The sequence below is a fragment of the Chaetura pelagica genome, unplaced genomic scaffold (genome assembly GCF_000747805.2).
Source record: "Chaetura pelagica isolate M959 unplaced genomic scaffold, ChaPel_1.0 scaffold526, whole genome shotgun sequence".
Lineage (NCBI taxonomy): Eukaryota > Metazoa > Chordata > Aves > Apodiformes > Apodidae > Chaetura > Chaetura pelagica.
This window is the reverse complement of record NW_009953500.1, coordinates 276,085-296,598: the sequence shown is the minus strand read 5'-3', so window position 1 is coordinate 296,598 and position 20,514 is coordinate 276,085. Positions and strand designations below refer to the sequence as shown.

The following is a 20,514-nucleotide window of genomic DNA, read 5'->3' as shown; positions in this document are numbered from 1 at the left end:
CTTGATCATTTCCAGCACCATTTGTTCCAGACCACAGCAGATACTTAAGGCACTGTTGTTCTTTGCCCCAACCCTGCATGGGAAGTAATTAACTCAATAAAAATTACTTCTTCCTTTGTTGTTTTTTTTTTCCCTGGCCTCCTCTCACCTCTTAAAAAAAAAAAAAAGTTGGCTCAGCCAAGCTAAGGAGAAACAAGTCTTGAGGATGTAGTTTTACATAACCAGAAAATTCACTAGCAATCCATGAGTGAGAGCAAGAGCCTCTGCATAAAGCTGAAAGGAGCTGGGTTGTTTTCCTTTGGTCCAGAAAAGGAAATTTCATTTATATAGTTTTCCAAAGAAAGTGGGTCAGACACTTGGAGCAAACCCCACTGATTCTGGCCTTGTTTATCACTGTGTAAGTGAAATAGCCTAGGAAAAGGGATGACCTTTGCAGATGCTACATTTTTTCATGCATTCCCTGGAGATCTGCATGTCAGGCCTGTGTTCAGTTACAAACTACCAGAGTTAATTTAATGGGGGGATTTTTTTATTTTCACCATGATGTCTTTCATAAGTGGGTAAATTTGATGTGTGCTGTGATCTGTTTTGAAAGTGGTTTGTGCATGCCACAAAAAAATGGGTCAGATGGATCACAGTGCTATTTAACAAAAAACTTTTTATTAGGAGAGCAAAAATACATATTCTCTGTTTTCTGGAAGAGCGAAGGCAAATAAAGACCACAAATCTGCTCAGTTAGTTGCATGCTCCCTTCCCAAATTTTAGTCCTAAATAGACATAAAGCCCTTTATTTTTTGTTTTATACTGTATTCTTGTGTAGCTCCCATTTTAAATGATGATCTGTTCCATCTTAAGGCAGATACACTTCACTGACAAGAAACATATTGCCCCTATTCATCATATAAAACTCCAGGGAGGGTTACTGAGTTTGTGCTTGCTGGACACTGGAAACTGATGGAGTTTTCTGGTCTTCCAAAATGGAAAACATCCTAGACACATTCCTGGAATATGCAGAATTTGGATTCAACCTGTGCTCTCTTATGCCTGAAAGGCTTCAGAAATTTCAGGGCAACAGAAAACCAGTCCTCTCCAATGTTTTTAAACTTGTAGGAGGTGGCTAATAGCATTCCTCTGCTTTTACCCTGGCTTGTTCATCAGAAACAGCTGCTTCTTTGTGACACCAGGGTGGGTCTGCTAGCAGAGACCTGTCTGTCATGTGCCTGTTGAGATCTGTCATTAAAGGCAAGAGAAAGGCAAAGAATTACTTTACTGTCCTGAGTTTTCACAGCTAAGTGTGTAGAAGTGCTGGCAACAACTCTTGAAGTTCCTTCCTCTGCCAAGAGAAGCCACTGGCCACCTCTCTGTCCCACAGGCCTTTGCTGCTTGAAGACAAAAGCCCTCCTTGTAAGCTGTGCTGAAGCAGAAGCCCCCAGGTCTTCCCCACCCAGCCAGCAAAGACATGCTGAACCATCAGCCCTCTCTTCTTCCAAGCACAGGAGATATAGTTGCAGCAGCAATGGCAGAAATGGCTTGGGGTTATCACAACAATTGCAGCACACGTGAACAAACACTCCAGCCTTGCCAAGCTGAACTAGCCCAAGCATTTTGCTTGGCCAAGCAGCTCCCAGCTGATGGCCTCCAGCAGGGCCCTGTGTGTCATCTGGCCAGGCAAGAGGTGCAGCCCAGAGCAAAGCTTGAGTCTGCTGTGGCAGCGTGGGCTGTATCCTCACTGAGTTCCTCCAATGGCTTTTTCTTTCTTGTACTTGAGAAATTGTTTCTATTTGTGCAAAACGAGCAGTTGTGGGGCACTGCCTTTAGGCTCTGGGACCTTCTTATTGCCACTTGGCACTTCCTTGTTTGAGATGGCACAAAGATCCCATGTGCTTCACTCCTTCCCTTACCCTAGATGAGTGTCTTGTGTATCAATACCTGAAACTGTAGGAATCCAGCAGGGAGAAGGAAATTATTTGTACTATTTTTAGACCAAAACCCTTTCCAGACCTGGGCAACAAGACAGAAAATACATATTTTTGTAAGGTTTGAACTTTGAAAGTTCATACAGGCTCCAAGGCAGAGAAGGCTAAACTCTCCCCATCTCTGGACTAATCCAAACAAACTAATTTATGTTGCAAATTTATGGGGTTCAGTTGCTCTTAGAAGTGTGTGGCACTTAAAAATGGAATTTTTTTATATTTTTTTTTCCCCTCTTGGACTGTGGGAGAAAAAACTTGATCTGTTTGTAGAAATCAGTCTGTGTGTATGTGTGTGCATGTGTCATGAGAGGGAATGCAAATGTATGAATAACACAGCCCCCCTCTTCATTTCCAAGTCTGTAATCTCCAGAGTTTCTAGTGATACTGGCTGAGAAGTTGTTTTTGAATGCTTAGCTGGACCAAATATGTTGGATGGATTGTCCTGAGGTTCCACGCCAATGCAAATGAGAGAAACTCCTCTGGAACCCATGAAGTTCCACCAGAATCATGTCAGAGGAGGGAGTAAAGCCACTTCCAGTATGTATATTTTAGATCAGTTATCTGAAGTTTCTCAGTGTCCTCAGGTTTGTTCCAAAGGAGTTCTGACAAGTGTCACCCCTCACAGGGCCCAAAACATGTCTGAAAGTGTGGCTAGAAAAGTCTTCTTTTTATTTTGGAGTGCTGTATGTGCTGTGTCAGGATTTATCATGTCATATAAGAGGTTGTACCATCTCCTTAAACCAAGGAGCAGCCCTTCGGGGAGGCCACACAGATACCCATGAATTCCTTTCTGTGGAGCAGTACTTTGATGCACACAACTTTTCATCACTTGCTTTGAGCTGCAGGCACAAGCTGGAGGTGGCAGGATCACCAGAGAGGGGTGGATGTTGCAGCAGGCACTGGCCAGCTCTGCCAGCCAGCCTGAGCATCCCTGGGCATCACCTTCTCCCTGATATGCTTCATGGCTTTAATGCCACAACCTGCCCCAAGGAGCCCTGCTGTGAGCAGGGCAGTGGGTGCAGCCACCACACTCCTCAAGTGTCATGTCCTGCTTCCACCAGGGCTTTGTGCCCTGTAAACAAATCTGTGTAAACAAATCTTCGGTGTTGCTTCCTAAAGCAGGAAGATTCTTTCAGAGGGGTTCCTGAGGACACTGTAGGCCACCAAAAAAAAAAAGCCCTGCTGCCCAAGGACAGGTAGTGGCAGAGCTCTACAACCATCATTGCTCTGGGATGAGATACAAACAAGGGACTGATCCAGCTCCTCAAGAGCCAGAGGCACATGCTCTTCATTAATGGCCACATTGCATGACTCGGAGTTTGCAGAGGAAAATAAAAACAGTGAGCTCATCAGAGAAGGAAAAACACGAGTGAGAGGAATTGTTGTAAATATTTTTATCATCAGGGCCTTTAATGTGATTGTCATTTTCCCTTTCTGCATTTAAACAGGCAAGCTGTTATTATTTTTGTACTGTGATTTTTTTTTAAGGGTAATTTTTAAGCCTACACATCTGTGCATCTCTGCACCTAATACCCAGTCCTGAGAGGAGCTGAGGATGCTCAGGACTCTTTCCACAGATGCTCAGCACCCTGACAGCATCTGAATCGTGCCTTGGTGTGTGAAGAAAAAGCTGCCTCATCCAGATGGACTGGAGACAACCCATCCCTGGGGCAGCTGCACTGACATGACTGGCTGGATCCATCTCTTGACTGCAGTGGCTGTGCAGCAGGGGAGAGATGTGATGTGCCTGCATGCAACTGCTTTCCCTCTGGAAAGCTCTCTGTTGCTCTTGGAGTGGAGGGCTGTGAATGAGAGCCAGCTGCCTGCTGAGCCCTAGATGCAAACTTTTTGCATGAAATAATAGCCTCACGCCCACATAAACTTAACTTGTTTCTATGGAGAATATCCTGGACCAGTCTAAAACCTCACCCTGCTTGCTTTGTTAGCAGCCCTAGGAGAGCCTCAAATGCATATATATTTATATATGGGTTTTTTTAAAGCTTATGAGAGTGAACTATATCAGCTTGATAATATGAAAAGCATTTTACATAAGAGCAATGGGTGGCACAGCCTTCTGGAATGAAGTCTGGGCCTGGGAGACAGAGGCTGGGGGTGTCCCAGAGCATTTTACTTCACCTTGGTTCCAGTCTTTGCTCTAACTGTAAATTATTTGAGGCAGGGTTTGCACACCTGTGTGGTGGCAAGCAGAAGGACATGGTTTTGATAAGTTTGTTCAGGTGAAACAGTGATAGGTATCTGGTCTTAGAGACAGCCTTGACTGGCTCCTCCTGGGACTAGGATTTTCCTCCATGACTTGGATTTCCTGTTACCCCACTTAGGGCAGGGGTCACCTAGTGAGCAATAAGAATCAGGAGCTGTCATTAGGAAGTGTCTGTAGGACAGGGCTTTGGGACACCTGCTGTTTCTCAGTGATGTGACACCAGTAGCTCACAAACCCACCCCCTAATCACACAGAATTGTAACTAAGTTCAGGGATGCCTACAGCAGCATGTCCTGTTGTTTCTTTGATTGGGTTTTTTAAAGTGACATTTGAATTGTGTTAAAGAACAAAGTATGAACTTAACTGTTTTGTTTCTCTCTGATCCTTCTAGATCATCAAAGAACCCCCACCACCTCCTGCAGAAGACAGTGAGGTGAGTAACCCTGGCAGTCTGATTCCCTCAATGTTTAGGACAAGATTTTGTTCAGTCTGCTCACAAGAGGTTGTGATTCTGATGCTTGGCAGAGTACTGACCATGCAAACCTTTGTGCTCATCTCAGTAGCCTCAAAGTCAATAGTGGTTTAGCTAAACCAGGGAGTTTTTTGGCTGATGTGCATTTCACTCTGCACACTTTACTTTCTACAGAGGTAGAGACGTGGTGTTTGTTTACTGACAAGCAACTGCAGATCTATGTATACAAGTACCTTCACAGAGCAGGTAGGAATGGAGGACAGAGGTAGGCAATGCTTCCCCTTGGTCAGAACAGCACCACAGAGTTAGGCTGTGATTCACAAAAAAGGACAAGTCTTAAGTGTGTGTTTAACTTTGAAGCTAATGGAACCTAAATATAAGCTTAACTGTCTTCCTGGAACAGTAAGGTAATGATTTTGATGGTTTAGCATATGTAACTGCTGCTGGCAGCTGAGCAGTAACTCACAGTGCAGATCCTTTGCTGTGAATAAAGGCAGCCCACAGTCCTTGCAATGTGCCTGAAGACACTGGACCAGATTCTGAGCAGATGCAAAACCTCAATAAAATCATCTTGACATCAGAAGAGCTGCAATAACCAGGGAAATTTTAATGGAGAGAAACAGGAAAGCAACATTAAAACCTTCATCTTAATTCTGCTCAAGCTTTTTAGATGAATCTAGCAACAAATTATTTAAAGCTGTGTCACCATTACTTAATTAGCAGACTCTGCCCAGAAGCATGCCCAGTTTTTCATCTGCCTCTCTCAATATCCTTCTGCTTTCAGCACGCAATGAGTCTCTTTTTGCTTTCCCTGCTTTGCACATGGGGTTTCACTGCCCAGGCTCTGGCTCTGCACAGGGTGTCTTGATGTCAATGGGAGTTTTTCCATTGACTTCACTGGGGTTTGGACCAGTTCCTCTTAACTCTGTGAGTAAGAGAAGACTCAGATCTATGCCCAGAGTGCTTTGGTTGGTTAGTTTGCTTTGCTTTTTGTGTCTGGTGACAAATGCATTGCCTGCTTCAGCTTGCAAGTGGAAGAGCTTGCTGAAATGATCCTCTCTGAGCTCTCCACAGTCTGGCCCTGAGTCTGCCCTGTGCCAGTGCCCACCAGCACCCTTAAACCTCAGCTCTCTGCAACACTGCAGGGGTGGAACCCAACCTGGCTTCTGCGTGCACGGAGCACAGGGAATAGTTCAGGGCAGCTGGAGCCAAGGCCAGTACTAGAACCTCCATCTTGCTGGCACTTGTTCCCTTCAACAGGCCTGAAGCCAAACTCTAAACCTGAACATTCCTGCACCCAAGGGAGGTTTGGATGCAGTGCTCCCCATGCTTCTATATGCAGGCACCTGGCCTGTTTTCCTAAGTAGACATTTCTGTTTGGGCTGTGTGTAAATCCACTAGCTTTGGTAGCATTTGTCCTCTGGATGAAAAGGAAAATGTTAACCTAAAATTGCACGTGCTCTGTTCTGCATCACACATGCTTCCCAAGCCAAGGGATTCAATTGCTGAAATTAATTAAAATACATCATTCTGGAATGCTGGGTCCCTGGCCAAGGACTGGAAGGGGAGATTACATCCCCATGCTAAGAGAGAAGGCATGCTTCATGTATAAGGAAGCCTTTTATCAAACCAGTAAGTGCTGCAAAAGCAAACCAGTTGCTGCAAAATAAACTAGTTGCAGTAGGCCAGTTATATTTGCCTCAGGTTAAGTTTAGTTAAGTTGGTGTGAAGATATTTCTGGACATGTTATATTTTCTCTCAGCCCTGCTTCTGACAGAGAAACAGTCTGTGCAGCCCTTTGGGCTGAGGAAGAGTCCTCAGTTCATCTGTCTTTCACAAGTGTCCTTTAGCAATATATTTGCTGTGTTGTTATTATTATTATTGTTATTGTTATTATTATTATACCTTATGTTAAACTAACCTGGTCCTGTACTGTGGGGAACATGGGGCAAACCCTCTTTTACAGAAGCTGAATGTTCCATTTGCTCTCAGGTTTGCTCCCTGTAGATGATAGCTTTAAATGCAGACTTTTCCAGGCTTTGGTTGTACCCAGAGTAGGGTTCTGCACAGTGCCTGAAAAACTGCATTAACTCATACCTGTAGTTTACCTGCCTCCTCATCACTACAAGAGGAGATCTGTACAATCTTTTGGCTCTCATTCTTACTGGTTTTGAACCCTGGGTTGGGGGTGCTTTGGTTACAACAATGTGCCAGTATTGTAGGGACTAGTCTGATGGTAGAACTTCACCTAGACTTTCCACCAGAGCACGTCCCCCAAGCTCAATACTCAGTCATCCCTGTGCCAGCTTATACAATTAACAGCCAAGGGTTTCTTAAAAAGGAAAATGTACTTTATACTGTCTTGGAAACTGCAGAGCATCAGAGCAGTGCTTCAAAATGAGTGAGACTTGAAGCTGTGACTTGTACTGGGCTTTTTTCTCCCAGAGCTTCTCCGTGGTGCAAAACCAGCAGAAGCTCTGAAAAGATGCATTTGATTGGTCCCATTTACTCTTCTAGAGCCTGGTCCCCAGAATGGGATTGGCAGTGCTATGATGCTTTCCCAGAAGGTTGGATGCTCCAGGTTTTCTACTTTGCTCAAAACAAATAGAAGATGGAGCTGATTTTCTACCATCCAGTCTGTCTTAGGTGTTGCACATAGCTCTGTCCCTTGCAGAAGACCTAGCAGCTGCTTGTCTCCAGCATGGGAGTGCTCAGCCCTTAGAAAGCAGCATTACAGTTACAGTAAGGTGATTTTTTTTTTTTTTTACTTCTCCAAAAAAAATCTTGGCAAAAAAAAAGAAGACAGGAGGAATTCTTGCATCAGCATATTTGGGACCTGGTGCCCATATGTCTTTGCACTGCAAAGAGAATGCATTTTACTCCAACAATGAAGGGAAAGTAGAGTTGCTGTTAGACCCACCAAGGGTTTTATTGAGCTCTGCTTTAAAGGGCTTTTGAGACGTTGGAGACACACTCACTGTTGGTGAAGGAAACCATTATTAGTTAGAAACCTGCAGTTCATTTGTTCAGAAATTGCAAAAGTTGTCAATTTACTGCTGCTCCTCAGACAGCACAGGGTACTGGAAGAGGTTAAGCCCAGATGAAGGACAGATGCTTTCACTTACAGCCAGGAAAGATCGAGTTCATGCCAATTAGAAGAGGTGGATGCCTCAAGGAGCCAGTGAGCACCTTTCTGGCCTGTGATTAGTCAGTGATGGTGGATCAGAACCACATTCTTCTACCTCCTTTGAATAGCAAGGCTTTTTCTAGCTGTGGTGAAGGAAGACACAGCTGCTTTTTATTCATGTGTCCCTTCACCTTCAGGCTGGGCTTATTGGAACAACTCTTGCTCAACTCAGACCAGAAGCTTACCAGGAGGCTGAAGCTGGTTCTCACTGTAGCAGCTCATCTTCTACATAAACAAACCCAACCTGCACACTTCTGCAGCTTCCAACCGTTTCCTATTTGCTACTTGACCCATGCCAGAGGTCTGCTTCTAGGCAGTCCCACAGGACAGACTGCAGGCAGAGGGTGCATAAACTGGAGCCCTCTAAGGCATCCCCAGGAGGCACACTCTTCTCATTGCTTCCTTGGCCTGTAAACAGAGAGCAGGCAATGTAAAAAATATGCTGCTGGATCTTCTGTCATGGCAGTGATTTCTCCCACAGAAGGGATTCAGAGACACAAAATCCTCTGAAGTCTGGCAAAACCAGGCAGGAGATCTACCAGATGATCTGAGTGTGCCCTTTCCCCCTCGCTCAGACCTGTTTTTTCCATGCTGCTCTGTCTTGATGACCTGAAGGTCTTTTCCAACCCAAACAATCCTATGATTCTGTCACCGAAGCTGCATGGTCACCCCTAGCAAGGCACCAGAGCCAAGCCACCAACCAGCCTGTAATTGGATAATTCTTATGTCTGTTGTCATCCGACCCACATGCACCAGAGCAAACACACACAAGGAAGCCCTGGAGAGAAAGGGCCATTCAGCAGCACAGTTGTGAGGTGCTGAAGGTAATTATCACAGTCATGGGAGGCCAGCATGAAAAGGGGGAATTTAACTTACCACATGGCAGGTAGTGTTAAGCCAACAGATGAAATCAACTGATCAGCTTGAACTTCTTTGATCTTTGTGAACTGATCTGTTTCTTCCCCCACTGAGCATTTGTGAGGCCAGGGAATGGCTAAAAGGGATCTACCTGCTCAGTGAGCTGCTTGCACCTTCACTTACTGGTGTTGATTAATCTTTTCTGAATTGTTTTTCTGTCTCTTCCTGAAAAGCCTTGCTGGGGAGATAGAAAAATCAGCTCCAGAGAAAGCATCTGATAAGGATTTTTTGTGGACAGGAAGGCAGGAAATGTATTCTGTTATTCCTGAAAGGAAGCCAGGGCACAGTGGTTTGCCAGCTCTTTTCCTTCCCCTCTACTCTCCTTTTACAGAGAGTTGCAGAAATATGGAGAGAGGAGAAAAGGAACCTTTCAAAAGACAGGCATGCATTTAAAAGGAAAAGATTTGGGATGTTGTTGGCAACAGATGAGGTGCAGGTGTTACAGCATGAAGATGTGGAGTTTTATAGTCAAATTTCATGTGAAATATCTAGGCAGGCCCAGCACAGCAAACTCTGCTAGTGCTGAGGCTGTTAAAGTTGGGTTTAATCACATCACAGTTGCAATGGGAGCACCAGTATTCATTCCCTTGACCTTATAATACCTCATTACATCTTCCTGTAGCTCAGTGTCTGAGTAGGAATAGCTCAACATCCTTTCTTCTTTATCACAAGATGTGAGCGTGCAGTGCTTTGCACTTGAAGGATCTTTAGGAATCTACCATAGACAAATTAGGAGTTTCTGTGATCAGGAAGACCAACAAAAGCTGGGGTTTTTTTAAGCATTTGTGTCTCAAGGATAAGCTTACATGTAGATCTTTCGGTGCCTCATGAGGCTTGAGGACATTCTTCAGCCTGCTCCTTAGTGAAGCACCAATAGGACATTTTCTCTTAGATGCTCATGACACAGGAGTGTTTTCTGACAGCAGTTTATAGGGTTGGGGCAGTGACGGGCAAAGATATGAGAAAAACCAAAGCAGTGAGTTTTTTCAGCTTTGATTTAGATCAAAAACATTAGGAAATGTTTCTTGAGAGGCAAGCAAGGTGTCCTTGAGGTGCAACAAAGCAATTCTTCTGCCACTGCGAGGTGGCCGTGCACGTTGGAAATGAGCCCAGTGCTGGGAGGAAAAGGAGGCAGGAAGGAGCCAGAAGCTTTGAGGACACTGTATTCACCTCCATGTTTCCTCAGCTGTTAAATTATATGATAACACCTCTTGCTCAGAGGAGTGATTGTCCTGTTGTGTCATACAGCCCTTTGTGCAAGCAGAGCTCTCTAGAGATGCTAAATTCTGACAAGATCAGGCATTGCAGAGACAACTGTGAAAATAATTATAAGGGTGGGGAGAGGGGTGAGTTGTCCAAATTTTTTTTATATCTGGCCTAATTTAGTTTGAATTCTTACCCTGAGTGATTCTGATGTCCTTAGTGGAGCCTGAATTATCCTTGTGTTACCCACAGATGAGGTTCCCTCAGGTCAGGGTCAAAGGATACAGAGCTCAGCATGGGCTCTGAGATAAACACAGATTTTTGGTTTCTGAAATCCAGCAATTATGAATCTGGATCTCTGACTGTGAAATGTAGCTCTGTCCTGCTGCTGTTTCTTTTTTAAAAGAAACTCTAGCTCCATCTAAAGCAGATTTTGGGAGTGGAAAGATGCCAAGTTCTGTACAGTCAGTTTCCAGCATCCTTAAATGCACTTGAATTTTCCGGGGCTGTTTTTTAAACTGCTGCTGGGTCAGAGCTGAAGTTCCTTGTGCAGTTCTTCCTTGAGCAAAACCCCTTTGTAGCTCAGTGCCAAAAAATAGGGGCAAAATTGAGCAGGATGTGAGAATTCAGCCCTACTTCATGGGCTCAGACCTTGTGAATGAGACAGTGAGCAAGGATGCTGGACATGGGCGTTGTGTTCCTCTTCCTTCCCATTTTCCTGCTGTCTCCCTACCCTGACCCCCAAGTTCCCAGTTGTTTTCCTTGAGCTCCTCACATATGTCGTCAGCATATTTGCCAAGTGTGTAGGACATCACTAGTGGGCTTTGTTTTGGTTTTTTTTCTTGTATTGCAAAACCTCCCGTGCCCTTCAAAACATGTAAACAGACTCATCCTGAAGAAGCTTGTGACTCCTTTGTTTCTCAAGTGTCCAGTGTTGTCTTTTTTGTGCGTGCTCCTTCTGTTGTTGTTCTGGCAGGGAGGCTCCTATCTCGGAGTGAAGTGACTTGCAGGGCTTTTAAGGGCTTGTGGGGAAGATTTCCTAAACCTTGGTATTTCCTGTTGTGAGAAGTCCAGCCTGTGCTCAACTGAAGAGGGAGAAAGAGAATTACTGAAGGAAAATATTTAGATGGCTTTGATTCCAATTTTTTTTTAAAAAAAAAATGTCTTCATGGAAAACTTCATGCAGAGATATTAAGTTCTTAGGTTGCAGCAAAGAGCCTCAGCAGCTCTAACCAGAGTGAGAGAAAGAGGTCAGCTATGGAGGAGAGAAACCTTGTATTTATGACCCAATTGTTCACTTTTCCTTCAGATCAGGACAAATTTTGCAGCCAAATTTGTGTGTATTTGGAACAACAGAAACACTTTTGTTTGACACAAAAAACACAGTTTGTCTTGGATTTCTCCTTCCTCCCCTCCCTCCCCCCCTCCCCCAATTTTCAGTTTTCCTACTGGGGAGTTCAATTTCAAAGTCTTTTTGGCTTTTCCAGTTTTGGAAAGCTCCTAAGTTTTGGAGTTTTGCCAAATCCCTGTGAAAAATTAAAGGGGGAAAAAAAAGAGAGAGAGAGAGAGTGGGACCATTTTTCATTTCTCTCCACATTTTTCACAGGAAATACTTCACGTTTTTGAACTCTGCTTTTCTGCTTTGCCAGTTGACAGCCTCAACTGTAGAAATTAAAGGGAAAGGCACTGTATAGGTCAGAGCCTATGTGGAGCTGTTACATAGTGCAACAAAGGATACAGAATATGTAGAATAGCTTTGCTAGAACTTCAGAAAGACTAATTTTAAAGAAACTTAAGGAGATTTCCTTGATTTGTTCATTTGGTCATGTCTGGTTGTCATCATGAGGACCAGGGTCCTGAGCATGTTTAACGTTGTGGGTGGTGCTGTACCTGGGGTTTCTGCCTGCAGTGTGTAAGGGCAGAACACATTCAAATTCATACCAAATTTAAGTGTCCTTTTTCACCCCAGAGCCTGACTTTCTGCTGGCATAAACCCCTGAAAATCACTGCAGCTACATGGGCTTCCATGGGCAGCCTCCTGAGCAGAGGCAGAAGTTCATCATAAGAGCTAATTCCATTCTTGTAACTTTTCCATTAGACTTTTCCATCCTGTTACAGTTGACCAGCTTAAAAATCCAACCCCTAATGTCTGCATTGGGCATTCACACTGGGGTTGTTTCCAAATGAACTCCTAATTTGCCTTATGTCAGGAGCAAATCTGACTTGGTTGGTTTCTTGCCAACCTCCCCCCCACCCCCAACTCTGCCAAATTTGAACTACAATGTTATGATTTATCTGAGCCCTGGAGGGTTCCTCCAGAATGGGGAGCAGGGAACACTCCTCAGAGCAGCAGCTCTTCTCTCCCAAACAACAAGGGTAAGTGAAGGGATGACAAAAAGGCAAATCCCTGTTACCCATGGTTACCATATCAACCAGGCTTGCAGCCAAAAGACTCCAGCTCTGGAGCTGTGCTGAGCAGTGTTTTGGTGGCTGCTTCAGTAATTGTGCAAGTTGAAAACAATTCCCTGAATTTAAAGATGATGAAAGACAGAGTCTCCTCAAAAGGAATAAAAATGAAAAAAAATATATTAAAAAAAAATCACATTCTTGCTGGAGTTGGACTATACCTTTCAAGTGGTGGTGGTGTTTATTTCATGAAACATTTGCTTTTCATGACTGTACAACCTCTGGAAAATAACCAGTGACAGACCAGAACCTTGTCTGCAGTGGCCATAGCCGGCTGGAAGGACTAGACAGCCCGTGACTGGTTATTACTTAAGAGAAGGCTCCAGGGAGACCTTAGAGCATCTTCCAGTGCCTGAAGGGGCTCCAGGAAAGCTGGGGAGGGGCTTTTCACCAAAGAGGACAGTCACAGTGCAAGGGGTGATGGTTCTCAACTGAAAGAGGGGAGATTTAGGTCAGACATCAGGAAGAAAATCTTTACCATGAGGGCAGGAAGGTGCTGGAACACGTTGCCCAGGGAGGTTGTGGCTGCCCCATTCCTTAAGTGTTGAAGGGCAGGTTGGATGAGGACTGTGCAGCCTGGTCTGGTGGAAGGTGTCCCTGCCCATGCAGGGGGGTTGGGTCTAGATGATCTTAAACATCCCTTCCACCCTTAACCATTCTGTGATTCTATGATCTCTGGTTATGCTTCCTAAGAGTGCAACCCCTTCCTTCTGTTTTGTAGGAGGAAGATGATGATGGCCTTCCAAAGAAGAAATGGCCAACAGTAGATGCCTCTTACTACGGTGGACGAGGAGTTGGTGGCATCAAACGAATGGAGGTGATTAGATACCAGTTCATGTATCAGAAGATCCTGTTTGTGAACAGAGCTGTGATATCCCCCTGCCATTTACCCAGAAAAAAACTCAAGGAGATAGGCATAACCTTCTTGAAGCTTTTTTGTACATCTGAACCAGGTTGTTTTTATCTAGAAATATTTGAAAGCCAAACATAGATTCCTTAAGTTTGGGACCAACTTTTTCTTCCAGTACAGCAAGATCCTGCTCTGTGCCTGGGATACAAAGGCACTGTTGCCATACAAATTACAAGAAAATATGTTTAGTTCTTCTGCAAACCTCCCCTACTCACATTTCTCACATATCACCAAGAAGGAGAAGTTCAAAGTTTGGACTCTAGTCTAGAAACAAGCTTCACAGCCTGTGACTCTTCACTTTGGATTTGGACACTGGGAAAATAGGAACCAGGACCTAGTTCTTACAGCAGGGATGTAACTTTCTCCAGTCTAATGTCCTCTCATGCCATCTCTTTAGGTGCGCTGGGGAGAAAAGGGCTCCACAGAAGAAGGTGCTAAGTTAGAGAAAGCCAAAAATGCCAGAGTCAAGATGCCAGAACAGGAATATGAGTTCCCTGAACCCAGGAACCTCACCAACACCATGCGCAGACCTTCCTCTCCTCGGAAGTGGTACTCTCCAATTAAGGTAAGTCCAGTCCAGCCTTGAACTGCATGGGATGTTTCCAGTAAATTTGGATTTAGTGTGTTCACACCCAAGGCTAAGATGTAGAACTGTCCACAAAACTGTGTCTCAAGATGCATGTGAGGGAGTCCCACTGAACACGTCTCTGGGGAGGTGCTGTAGAAAGGAGCCATGTGGGGCAATGGGAATTCCCCCTCAGGTTGATCAGGTTTTGGAGTTGTGTTGCTTTCTTAAGCCAGAGTAGGATCCTGATCTCTTCCAGTGGTGTAGCTAACTTCTAAGAAGTGCTTACCCAAGAAATTTTTTCACTAGAAGTGTAATTAAACACTGGCCCAGGCTGCCCAGGGGGGTGGTTGAGTCCCCATCCCTGGAGGTGTTTAAAAAAATGTGTAGATGTGGGGCTGAGGGACATGGTTTAAGCACTGGACTTGGTAGAGTTGGGTTAATGGTTGGTAGAGTTGGGTTATGGTTGGACTCAATGAAGGTCTTTTCCAACAAGAATGATTCTGTGATTCTGTGTGTGGTTCCAAGGGCAGGCACTTTAGTCCACACTGAGTATTCCCTGAGATGTAAGGAATAAATGGCATCCTCTTTCCTTAGGAAGAGGGGAGAAAACAAGAAGAAAATTGCTGCTGAATGTCAGCAGGGAGAGTTGTTCTCAGATCAAGGGCTGCAGTGCAGCAGAGGGGTGTCTGCCAGCAGGCATGGGTCACAGGCCAGGCTTGCTGCAGGGCAGCACGGTCTCCTCACAAGAAGGGGATGCCCTGCAAGAAGTGTTGAGCTGAATTCAAGTGCCTTAGCTGGGGAAGGTCAAGTTCACACTGATACCAGCTCACAGACAAGGCAAAGCTGCACCACAGCCACCCACGGGCACTGGGAAGGCTCCTTCCCTGCTGTCTGTGCCAGGGGCAGGCAGCTGCTCTCCAGTTTGTCTTCACCAGTACAAATGGTTGGCAGTGTACAAAGTAGAAACTGCTTCTCCAAAGCAAAACTCTTAATTGCACACATGAATGCTTCCTGTGGGCTGAGAGAAGCAAACCACACAAAACAGATACTAGTCGTTATCATCCAGAGTGTGGTATGAGGGCACTGCAGTGTCAGAAAGCTACTCTTGCATTTAGGACAAATTAAGCTGTCCTCAGGAAAGGAGAACAGCTTAACCACTGCAAAACCACTTCAAAGTAAAGAAAAATCATAAAAATAATCCCACATTCCTATTTCTCAGGTTTAACTCTTCTAGGAAGTGCTAATATCTTTCTCCTCTCATTTGAGCCTGGGGCTCTTTGTAGCAGCCCTGTCATTACCAGTCCCAAAAAAGACTGAAAAAATCCAGTTCATATCCAAGTGCAGTCCTTGCATCACTGGAGCTTGGATCTCATGTTGAAGAGTGGAGATCCTGGTTAGGGTCTTAGAAACCCCCTGCAGGCAATTTATCTGCAAATAAGGCTGTGTGTAATGTGTAGTAAACCTTTGAGTAGAGGAATGAGGAAGGGCCTCACTGCTGGAAAGCAGAGGTTTTATTCTCCTGTTTGCTTCCTTCCCAGTAGCAGTCAGTCTAGTCTGTGTTAGCCAGGTTCTTGCAATGCAGATCACAGAGTCACAGAGTGGTGGAGGTTGGAAGGGACCTCTGGAGATCATGGAGTCCAACCCCCTTGCCAGAGCAGGACCAAAAATAACTAGGGCAGATCACTCAGAAAACTCACATTTCTCACATATCACCAAGAAGGAGAAGTTCAAAGTTTGGACTCTAGTCTAGAAACAAGCTTCACAGCCTGTGACTCTTCACTTTGGATTTGGACACTGGGAAAATAGGAACCAGGACCTAGTTCTTACAGCAGGGATGTAACTTTCTCCAGTCTAATGTCCTCTCATGCCATCTCTTTAGGTGCGCTGGGGAGAAAAGGGCTCCACAGAAGAAGGTGCTAAGTTAGAGAAAGCCAAAAATGCCAGAGTCAAGATGCCAGAACAGGAATATGAGTTCCCTGAACCCAGGAACCTCGCCAACACCATGCGCAGACCTTCCTCTCCTCGGAAGTGGTACTCTCCAATTAAGGTAAGTCCAGTCCAGCCTTGAACTGCATGGGATGTTTCCAATAAATTTGGATTTAGTGTGTTCACACCCAAGGCTAAGATGTAGAACTGTCCACAAAACTGTGTCTCAAGATGCATGTGAGGGAGTCCCACTGAACACGTCTCTGGGGAGGTGCTGTAGAAAGGAGCCATGTGGGGCAATGGGAATTCCCCCTCAGGTTGATCAGGTTTTGGAGTTGTGTTGCTTTCTTAAGCCAGAGTAGGATCCTGATCTCTTCCAGTGGTGTAGCTAACTTCTAAGAAGTGCTTACCCAAGAAATTTTTTCACTAGAAGTGTAATTAAACACTGGCCCAGGCTGCCCAGGGGGGTGGTTGAGTCCCCATCCCTGGAGGTGTTTAAAAAAATGTGTAGATGTGGGGCTGAGGGACATGGTTTAAGCACTGGACTTGGTAGAGTTGGGTTAATGGTTGGTAGAGTTGGGTTATGGTTGGACTCAATGAAGGTCTTTTCCAACAAGAATGATTCTGTGATTCTGTGTGTGGTTCCAAGGGCAGGCACTTTAGTCCACACTGAGTATTCCCTGAGATGTAAGGAATAAATGGCATCCTCTTTCCTTAGGAAGAGGGGAGAAAACAAGAAGAAAATTGCTGCTGAATGTCAGCAGGGAGAGTTGTTCTCAGATCAAGGGCTGCAGTGCAGCAGAGGGGTGTCTGCCAGCAGGCATGGGTCACAGGCCAGGCTTGCTGCAGGGCAGCACGGTCTCCTCACAAGAAGGGGATGCCCTGCAAGAAGTGTTGAGCTGAATTCAAGTGCCTTAGCTGGGGAAGGTCAAGTTCACACTGATACCAGCTCACAGACAAGGCAAAGCTGCACCACAGCCACCCACGGGCACTGGGAAGGCTCCTTCCCTGCTGTCTGTGCCAGGGGCAGGCAGCTGCTCTCCAGTTTGTCTTCACCAGTACAAATGGTTGGCAGTGTACAAAGTAGAAACTGCTTCTCCAAAGCAAAACTCTTAATTGCACACATGAATGCTTCCTGTGGGCTGAGAGAAGCAAACCACACAAAACAGATACTAGTCGTTATCATCCAGAGTGTGGTATGAGGGCACTGCAGTGTCAGAAAGCTACTCTTGCATTTAGGACAAATTAAGCTGTCCTCAGGAAAGGAGAACAGCTTAACCACTGCAAAACCACTTCAAAGTAAAGAAAAATCATAAAAATAATCCCACATTTCTATTTCTCAGGTTTAACTCTTCTAGGAAGTGCTAATATCTTTCTCCTCTCATTTGAGCCTGGGGCTCTTTGTAGCAGCCCTGTCATTACCAGTCCCAAAAAAGACTGAAAAAATCCAGTTCATATCCAAGTGCAGTCCTTGCATCACTGGAGCTTGGATCTCATGTTGAAGAGTGGAGATCCTGGTTAGGGTCTTAGAAACCCCCTGCAGGCAATTTATCTGCAAATAAGGCTGTGTGTAATGTGTAGTAAACCTTTGAGTAGAGGAATGAGGAAGGGCCTCACTGCTGGAAAGCAGAGGTTTTATTCTCCTGTTTGTTTCCTTCCCAGTAGCAGTCAGTCTAGTCTGTGTTAGCCAGGTTCTTGCAATGCAGATCACAGAGTCACAGAGTGGTGGAGGTTGGAAGGGACCTCTGGAGATCATGGAGTCCAACCCCCTTGCCAGAGCAGGACCAAAAATAACTAGGGCAGATCACTCAGAAAGGCATCCAGACAGGTCTTGAAAGTCTCTAGTGAAGGAGACACCACAACCTCTCTGGGCAGCCTGTCCCAGGGCTCTGTCACCCTCACAGGAAAGAAGTTCTTCCTCATGTTGAAGTGGAACTTCCTGTGCTCCACTTTGAATCCATTGCCCCTCGTCCTGTCACAGGACACAAGTGACAAGAGGTTGTCTCCTCCTTCTTGCTGCCCTCATGTATTTATAGACATTAATTAGATCCCCTTTCAGTCTTCTCCAGAACAGCCCCAGGTCTCTCAGCCTTTCCTCATCAGACAGATGTTCCAGTCCCTTCATCAGCCTCGTAGCCTCCATTGGACTCTCTCCAGGAAATCCCTGTCCCTCTGGAACTGGGGAGCCCAGATCTGGATGCAATACTCCAAGTGAGGTCTCACTAGGGCAAATACTTGACACTGCCCCACACCCAGGTTTCCCTGTGTTGTATCTTGTCTCTGATCAGCTCCAAGCAGTGCCCATAGGAATTTGGGCAATTCAGGTGTGTTGGCTTTCCTCAGTCATTGATCTTGCAGCTGGTTCAAACCCAGTGCTGGGAATGGCAAGGATGCATCAGGGAGTAAGAGTGGTTTCCGGAGGATACAGAAATGTGAGCCTCTTTGAAACTTTGGTCCAGTGCCCTCTCTCTTCTCCCCCTTAAAGATTATCATCTAATAAACAGAGCCTACCAGCAAGTCATTTGTAATTGTGCTATAATGACTTCAACATGTGTTCACGAAGGTAATTCATTCCCACAGTGGGACACGTTAGAGAGTCAATTGTTCTCAGCTCAGAGTGGGGAATGCAGGCAGCACCATCCCATATAGCTGCTCCTTTGTTCCTAAATGCCTTGTGCTGCCTCTTTGGATCATGCAAAGCATTTGTAAAACACACTGGTCCCATCTGGGAGATCTTTCACTCCTACTGTGTGCTCATGGAAGTGACCTCATCCAGCTCAGTTGCTTTCTGCCTGCAGTCAGAGGGTTCCCAGCACACAAAGCTGTCCTCTAACCACAGAGGAGCTGACAGAAATACTGATTTTAGCACAAAGAGCCCTGGGTACCTGCTCAGGCAGCTGGAGTCCATGTGGGTACAACTACCTGAAATCAGTTGAGCCCTTTCCCGTAGAAGTTATGCTGAGTTTCTCTCCTCTGACCTCACCAGTTCATGCTGTTGGAGTACAGCCTCAGGAGACTTTCAGTTAGTTTTCAGTGTTTATGGTAGGAAATCAGTTCTGAACAGGAATTTCCAGTTTGTAGCTGGAAATTCTCTGAAGTTGAAGAGAGGCTTGGAGAAGAGATTCAGTGTATGTAATGGGTTCAAAAGCTCCATTCAGACTCCCAAAGATGGAGCTCTTGGCTTTTCCCAAGAAATCTTGGTAGGCTCTTGGAAGTTAGGACTGTGGTGTAAAAAGGACTTTTCTGTTCCATGGGAAGTTGTACTTTTCCCTCTGGCTTCCTAAAGGGAAAATGAAAGAAAAAGGTACTTATTTCTTAAGTTGTCAGAAGGGACAGGAGATCAAGAACTTCAGCCAGCTCTGATGTGGAGAGAAAGATGGATTGGGATAGGCAGGGATGGCCTCCCTGAGATCTGAGAGGTTATGCTGTCCAAATGCAGAAGGGTCTGACAGATGAGTTTCTTGCTGCTTCCTTTGAGAATAGAAGACTTTCCTGGCTCTCACCTTGGGAACTCTTTTCCCTGCTATCCTGTGGAAAAAAGATCCATGTAATCATTCCTTGTACCTGCCTCCACCCATGCCTCCCTCCAACTCCCAAATAAGGTTTGAGCCATTGGCTCAACACACTGAGTGGGGAATTCAGGGTCTCAAAGAGGATTACAGCCCTAATGGTTTATTGAAAAGGGAAGAGAGAGACTCTGCATCCCCATGACAGGAAGAGTCTACGTTGAGTCTTTAATGAGATACCAGAGAACCAGCATCATTGGGAAGACCTTGTAAATAAATGCCCTGGCTGTCAGGAAAGGTCTCACCTTCACAGACACTGAAGTTGTCTCTCAGTGTGGGATCCAGGCTCTCAGCAAAGGAACCTGCCTTGCTGCTAATGATACCAGTTACTCTTTTCCCACCCTCACTGGAATATATTCAGCTTACATTTCCATTTCCAGCATTTGTCTCATGATAGTTGTACAAGGCAATTCTGCTACCACAAGATATTCCAGGAAACAGGTAGTGATCATACATGAGTTTGTTAGCCAGGGGAGGGGTAGGACATGTCTTTGGATTTGATCCTCTCAACTGCAGGAAATAGTCTTGTACCAAGGGACAGCTCTGCATGTTCTCAGAGTATCTTGTCTGCATCTCTGCAGATATGGTAACATTTCCCAAGTTTTGCTGGTTGGGGCTTCACTCATGGTACCTGCTCTTACATCATTTGTATCATGCACTTGTAGCATCCAGAACAATACTAGTGGGAAGCTTCATCAATGCTGTCTGTTGTTCAGCCTCTCCAGAAATCAAATCTCTGGGTATTGTGCATTAAACAGACCAAGGGTCAAGTGAAGTTTGAGTATGAAAGAGAGTTCGAGAAATTAATCTTCAGCCTGTAACATGCCTGTAGTCTTCCACTGAGCCAGCCAAAGTGCTGCACTGGTGTAAGCACTTCTGCAGGTCTCCCAGAAGCTGCATCTGTTTTGAAAGTGAAACCCTGCCCTGTTAGAGTGTGGATGTAGCAGGGAACCTTTCAGCAGCAGGTGTAAGTTTCAGAGCAGATGATTTGGTGGGTATTTCTACATTGCAGAGCTCTGTGCTGCTCCTCCTGGCCTTCTTCAGCCTGTTTGTTCAGCCTTTGCAATGCAGAGAAGCATCTGAGGAATGGCAGGAAGGGTCTGA

The 20,514-nt window shown here is 45.3% G+C and overlaps 1 protein-coding gene across 1 annotated transcript in view; it reads left to right on the top strand.

The window, feature by feature from the left end:
- Nucleotides 1-20,514, top strand: part of ANTXR1 (anthrax toxin receptor 1) — a 101,881-nt gene that overhangs the window by 57,208 nt on the left and 24,159 nt on the right. Inside the window, exons 14-16 of the mRNA XM_009999354.1 lie at nt 4,586-4,627; nt 13,162-13,257; nt 13,748-13,915. Coding sequence (XP_009997656.1) covers nt 4,586-4,627; nt 13,162-13,257; nt 13,748-13,915 — 306 coding nt within the window. The remainder of the gene's footprint in view (nt 1-4,585; nt 4,628-13,161; nt 13,258-13,747; nt 13,916-20,514) is intronic.